The sequence below is a fragment of the Tupaia chinensis genome, unplaced genomic scaffold (assembly GCF_000334495.1).
Source record: "Tupaia chinensis unplaced genomic scaffold, TupChi_1.0 Scaffold000013_1, whole genome shotgun sequence".
In the NCBI taxonomy this organism is placed as follows: domain Eukaryota; kingdom Metazoa; phylum Chordata; class Mammalia; order Scandentia; family Tupaiidae; genus Tupaia; species Tupaia belangeri.
This window is the reverse complement of record NW_006159443.1, coordinates 4,807,693-4,814,731: the sequence shown is the minus strand read 5'-3', so window position 1 is coordinate 4,814,731 and position 7,039 is coordinate 4,807,693. Positions and strand designations below refer to the sequence as shown.

Below are 7,039 nucleotides of genomic sequence, written 5' to 3'. Positions count from 1 at the left end.
TTGAAAAATAAGTAGTTGATACATTCTTGCATCTGTTGAGCTAGAATAAATTATGCTGTGGTAAAAATAATCTTGAGATCTTACTGACTTTCAGAAACAGAAGTTTATGTCTTATGAACATGACTTAATGCTGTGGTTTGAGTGTCCCCACTCGATCTCATGTTGACCTTAATTACCACAGTGATGGTGTTAAGGGGTGGGGCTGCTCTTTCCACCATCTTTCTATGCTGCCATAATGGTGTGCATGAATGTCCTGACTGATGCCCTCAAGAGCATCAACGATGCCAAAAAGAGAGGCAAATGCCACGTTCTTATTAGGCCGTGCTCCAAAGTCATCGTCTGGTTTCTAATTGTGATGACGAAGCATGTTTACATGGGCGAATTTGAAATCATTGATGACCACAGAGCTGCAAGAATTGTGAACCTCACTGGCAGATTAAACAAATGTGGAGTGATCAGCCCCGTATTTGATGTGCAACTTAAAGATCTAGAGAAATGGCGGAATAATCTGTTCCCATCCTGTCAGTTTGGTTTCATTGCACTGACATCCTCAGCTGGCATCATGGACCATGAAGAAGCAAGGCAGAAACATACAGGAGGGAAAACCCTGGACTTCTTTGTCTAGGGATGTAATACACACATACACACAAAATGCCTCATTGGGGGAAAAAAAGAGGTGGGGTCTTAAAGAGATTAGGGTATAAGGGCTCTGCCTTCATGACTAGGTCAATGTAGTTACTCTGGTGGTGGAATAATTATGGTGGGGACCCACTCGGGTTTGATCCCCTTTTTCTCTTTATTTTAGGTGCTTACTTTCCCTTCTGATATGGAATAATGCAGCAAAAAAGCCATTACCACATGCTGAACAGATGGTACTACCATGCCCTTGGACTTTTCAGTTCTTCAGAGCTGTGAGCTAAGTAACTTTCTACTGTATATAAATTACCCAGTCTGTGGTGTTCTGTTAAAGCAGCAGGAAACAGACTCAGACATTTGCCCATCATGAGTTGACTGAAGACCCCAGTTCATGTGTCCCTATTCCAAGACTGAGACTGACAGAGCAGATTACATCTTGAAGGCTGTTGCTTGACAACGCAAGTGGAAAACCAGTGTTGTGACTTCTGTACTAATTCTTAAAGCTTCTACCTGAAGGTGACACAAATCACTTTCATAAGAAGTTATACAGGGAAAAAATAAGCTCAATCCTGACATGTACTCTGATGGAGAATCAAACATATTTGGTGGCCAGCACTAACATATATCATAGTATTCAGTTCCCCCAAACAGTAAGAACTGATAAAGCAAATTCAGTATGTAAAGCAGCATGTCAGAGTATAAAACCTTCCAGTTAGGCAAGCAGAACTTCAAAGTTTTCCTCAGTTCTTCTTTGCAGCAAGCCTCCGTATTAGTTAGTTACACTTATTACCTTGGATTGATCTCTTCTGATTCTCTCCAAGTTACTCTTATCCTGTTATTTTTATTATAGTCCCTCTTTTGGAGCCACCACGGCTGCCTTACTTTCCTCCATAAACATATTAGGCACAGTGCTGCCTTAGGACTGTCCCTGCCCACTTAACCTGACATACTCACTGAGTTTAAAGATCTGAAAACAGCTCCATTCTCCTGTCAAACTCTGATGTTCAGATATATGTAATTTTGGCTGCTGAGCAGAGTGAACCCAGAGGTAGTGCAATTGTGGGGAGCAAAAAAAAAGGAGGCCACTGAGAGTAAAGTGAAGAAGGCATTACATGGAATAAGATAAACTGAACAATTAAGTCTCAGGACTGGAGTACTGCAATGCAGCTGATTGGGTAGTTCATTCCAGTTCAGCCACCATTATGTATACATGAATTCTGAGAGAAAAAGGGGTGAAGTGTGTGTGTGTGTGTGTGTGTGTAGAGAACCTATGTGGTGACTGGTAACTTAAGCAACCTCGTTGTGGATGTTTTGCAATGACATAGAGTTAATGTTCCGGTTCACTGACACTGGGTCTCATTGGTACTGGGATGGCAGTCCTGGAAGTGGGAAAAGAGCTTGAGTAATACCTCAGAGCTCTCAAACCTAGGGTTGCAGCATCCTGGCTCAGCTGGCAGGAGAAGGAACAAAAGACATTACTAACCACTATGACATTTGAAACAATGGATCAGTAACTGAGAGTAAATAATATGTAGATCCCTAAGGTGCAGTTGTGACACTGTTTTTTGGTCATAGCAGAGTTGCAGGTCCTCTTGCAGGAGAAACCTCAGGATCCAACATGGTCATTGCTGCCTCAAGAACCTTGGAATCTTAGGTTACTCATCCTTCCTGGGGTCTTAGATGTGATCATCCTTTCAGCATTTAAGAACCATGTGATCTCATCAGAGATTCTGATCTTTGGTGTGGGTTCTTGCCACTGGTGGAGCCACAGCCACTCTTCTGACTTCCGCATGCTCTAGTCACAAGAAAGATAACTCACTTTTCTTTTGGAACTGTTGCCCACATATTCATTTTGTATTGAAAATATAAGCTTTATTTTCATTTAGCACAACCTTTTTCTTTTTTTTTTTTGTATCCATCAGGAGAACCCTCAATGACTCAAATCATTCTGTTGTGCTCATCTTGACATTGATATTTTGGGCCTTAAAGACGGCAGACAGCCCTAAAGGGAGCTCATTATCATTACTGACAGTTTGATAAGGGGTAATATAAAGAGTTCTAGCTGTGGAATTACTTTTGTGAAGTATTACAAAAATTGGGAATTAAATTTTTGAATAAACTTGGGGCTAGTGCTGGTAACTTAAGCAACCTCGTTGTGGATGTTTTGCAATGACATAGAGTTAATGTTCCGGTTCACTGACACTGGGTCTCATTGGTACTGGGATGGCAGTCCTGGAAGTGGGAAAAGAGCTTGAGTAATACCTCAGAGCTCTCAAACCTAGGGTTGCAGCATCCTGGCTCAGCTGGCAGGAGAAGGAACAAAAGACATTACTAACCACTATGACATTTGAAACAATGGATCAGTAACTGAGAGTAAATAATATGTAGATCCCTAAGGTGCAGTTGTGACACTGTTTTTTGGTCATAGCAGAGTTGCAGGTCCTCTTGCAGGAGAAACCTCAGGATCCAACATGGTCATTGCTGCCTCAAGAACCTTGGAATCTTAGGTTACTCATCCTTCCTGGGGTCTTAGATGTGATCATCCTTTCAGCATTTAAGAACCATGTGATCTCATCAGAGATTCTGATCTTTGGTGTGGGTTCTTGCCACTGGTGGAGCCACAGCCACTCTTCTGACTTCCGCATGCTCTAGTCACAAGAAAGATAACTCACTTTTCTTTTGGAACTGTTGCCCACATATTCATTTTGTATTGAAAATATAAGCTTTATTTTCATTTAGCACAACCTTTTTCTTTTTTTTTTTTTGTATCCATCAGGAGAACCCTCAATGACTCAAATCATTCTGTTGTGCTCATCTTGACATTGATATTTTGGGCCTTAAAGACGGCAGACAGCCCTAAAGGGAGCTCATTATTATTACTGACAGTTTGATAAGGGGTAATATAAAGAGTTCTAGCTGTGGAATTACTTTTGTGAAGTATTACAAAAATTGGGAATTAAATTTTTGAATAAACTTGGGGCTAGTGCTAAACTCACTAAAGCACAATGGCTTGAAAAGAGCAACAATTCTCACAAAGAAAATAATTCCAAGAATATCTTTTAAAACAGCATATAAGATAGCCTTTACTTGACACATCTACCTAAATTCTACCTCCCTTCTTTTCCTTCCCTTCACTGTTTTTCCTTTTCCTTCCATCTTTCCTTTCCACTTTATTTTCCTCCTCTTCCTTCCCCATATCTCTTCCCCATCTCTGTGCTTCTCTTCTTCCCATTCTTTCATGGCAAACTTCTGACTCTGGTTTTCTAGTAAACAAACTTTGAACATTTTTTTTTTTTATCAACTTGTATAGTGCTTTAAAGTATCACTTAACATGTCTCTTGTATGATTTTACTTTTTCCTTTAAGTGCTTTTGTTCTAGTACTTCTTATTCTCCAGTGATCTTTGAGAATTCATAGATGACTTCTGTTTTTCTTTTGCACTTGCTAGATGAAGTGTTCTTTTTGGTCTAAAAGTGGTTGCACTTTAAACCTTTTGTAGTCATATCTAGAGCTCAGGAAACAAATTTTAAACAAATATTTTACTTAACATTTTTGGTTAACTAGAGTAATGGTGTAAAATATATAGATAATCTTTTTAAGTTCTGACAACATTTTGTTATTGTTAAGAAAAGAATTTTTATTTCTAAAGCATCTAAGACACTGGTTTATTATATCTGAAGATCATTGTCTTCACTAGATAATCTTAGATATTCTTATCTCTCTAGCTTATTCTTGTGTTTAAACTCATTTAGACACCATTAAAACATTGTATTTTTTTCTTTAGTACCAAGGTGATCAGTCTGATCTGACTTGATGTTACCTGACTATTAGGTCATGAAGAGCATTAAAAAGCATGATCATGTTCAAAGCTCTTAATATACAGGCCCTTTGATCTTGATTCACATGAAGATCAATGTATTTTTGACAGATGGTTGAAATATAATATGGAACAAAGCTAAATATTAGTAAATCATATTGAGTCATGAAGTTCTGATTTAGTAAATACCATAGAAAGCCGACTACTCTAAAAAGAATAAATGAAAATTGTACCCTTAATCCTTGATGTGAAAGTCTAGTTTGTGGAAACAAGGCAAAACTATGACCGAATTAATACATTTTCTCAACAAATGCTAAGCCATTGTGTTTGTTTTGTATTGCTGTGCAACAAACTGCCTGGAGTTTAGTGGCTTGAAACAACAGAAGTGTATTATCTTACAGTTCTGTAAGTCAGGAGTTTGACATAAGTCAGGTTAAGTTAAAATGAAAGTGATGGCAAAGCTATGTGCCTTTTGGAAGACAGTAGGGGAAATCTGTTGCCTTGCCTTTTCTAGCTACCTACCTTCTGTGACTCATAAACCTTTCCTTTGTCTAAAGCTTTTTCCATTTTTAAGATTTACATAGGGGCCAGCAAGTGGTGTAGTGGTTGAAGTGCTAGACTCCCACACGGTTAATTGTGGTGCTAAAGATCCAAAAGGAAGGAACACTCCCAAATTTGTTTTATGAAGCCTCTATCACCCTCATCCCCAAAATAGACATGGACATAAAAAAAAAAACAAAAACATAAAACTGGGACCAGTAATTGGAGTAATGGCTATGTCGCTGGACTTCCATGTAGTCGACCGTGGTTCAAGTCCCAGACCTGGTGACTTAAACTCACGCTGGGTGTGTGTGCGTGAGTGCCCAAGATCCAGAGAAGAGAATGGAGTAGAAAGAATTGCTGTGTAGCCATCCCCCCTGCAGGGAGATTTATCAGTTTCTGTCTCTCTGTCTCTTTCTCTCTTTCTGATGAGTGCACGCACCCTATAGCAAAAACCTCTCCAAGAAAACAAAACAAAACAAAACAAAAAAACCCTACTGGTGGAAAACACAGGGGAAACTCTTGGAGACATTGGAGTAGGCAAAAACTTCTTAAATAAGATCCCCAAAGCATAGGCAATAATCCCAAAAATAAACAAAGGAGAAGCTTCTGCAATAATTATAGTGAAGAGACAGTCCTTGGAATGAGAGAATATATTTTCAAACTATGCCTTGGATAAAGGACTGCTAATCAGAATATACAGGGAACTCAAGCAATTTACCTTTAAAAAAATAATCAATACAATTAAAAGATGGGCAAATGAGCTGAACAGAGAACTCTCTAAGGAAGACTTCCAGACAGCCAAAGAGCATATGAAAAAATGCCCAACATCTCTTATTATAAGGGAAATGCAAGTTAAAACCACAATGAGAAACCACTTAACTCCAGTCAGTATCGCTTAGATTTTCAAAAGTAAAGAATAAGTGCTGATGAGGCTGTGGCTAAAAAGGAACACTTCTACACTGTTGGTGGGAATGTAAGTTAGTACAGCCACTGTGGAGAATAATATGGAGGTTCCTCCAAAACCCAGTAAGAAAACTACCATATTATCCAGCAATTCCCCTCCTGGGTATCTACCCAAAGGATAGGAAAACACTTGAACATCCATGTTTATTGCAGCATTATTCACAATTGCTAAGATGTGGAATCATCCCAAATGTCCAAGAAGAGATGGATAGACTGAGAAAGTGTGACATATATAACTAAAGAATACTACCAGCCATAAAAAGCAATGAGACCCTGACATTTGATAGAAAGTGAGCAAATATGCAAGATTTATGATAAGCAAAGCTAGCTAGACTGTGCAAGAGAGGTGTTATATGTCCCCACTTAATACATACCAAATGTCTGCATTCTATGACAGAAACTGAAGAAGATTGAATGGTATAAACGCAGGGAGAACAACTGTGGATACTAGAGACAGTGTAGAATAAAGGTGGACAATGGGGGGGGGGTCAGAGGGAGGGAATTAAGGGAAAACAAAACATTTAATGGACACAACATGGAAAATTATCTGTTGATGATAATGTGTATGGTAATATCTTTAACTGGACTAATATACAGTATATTCATGCTGGGAAATTTCATTTTGTATTCTGTAATGCAGTACAATAATTAAATGTTAAAACAAATAAGAAAAGAAATACACTGATTTAAGATAGCCAGCCCTGCTCTTACAAAAGAAAAAAAAAATTATATGATTAGATCGAACTCACTTCGATAATTTTGAATGGTTTTCCCATCTTAATCACACCTGCAAAGTTTCTTTTTTCCATGTAAGATTATATCTTCACAGGTTCTAGAAATTAGAATGTGGACAACTTTGTAGACCATTCTGCCTACCTTAGTCACTATCATGTTTCATGCCTTGTTTCATGCACACTAGATATGTAAAGTGACAAAACAAGACTCCTACTTCATAGAGCTTTCATTATTGGAATATGCATGATAGGCCTGGCTTTGATATGCATGTGAGGAATGCATAACATTTAGGTAACATATCCATCAATGGGCTAGGTTGTATTGCACAGTGTGAATGAAGACCATG

The 7,039-nt window shown here is 38.5% G+C and overlaps 1 protein-coding gene across 1 annotated transcript; it reads left to right on the top strand.

Moving 5' to 3' along the window:
* The first annotated feature begins 244 nt into the window (after nucleotides 1-244).
* On the top strand, nucleotides 245-625 carry LOC102481305 (40S ribosomal protein S15a). The gene has a single exon (XM_006139971.2). The coding sequence runs from the start codon at nucleotides 245-247 to the stop codon at nucleotides 623-625; it is 381 nt and encodes a 126-aa protein (XP_006140033.2).
* Nucleotides 626-7,039: the final 6,414 nt, after the last annotated feature.

Coding starts and splice junctions, on each gene's coding strand:
- LOC102481305 (XM_006139971.2), top strand. CDS start 245: ATGAATGTCCTGACTGATGCCCTCAAGAGCATCAACGATGCCAAAAAG.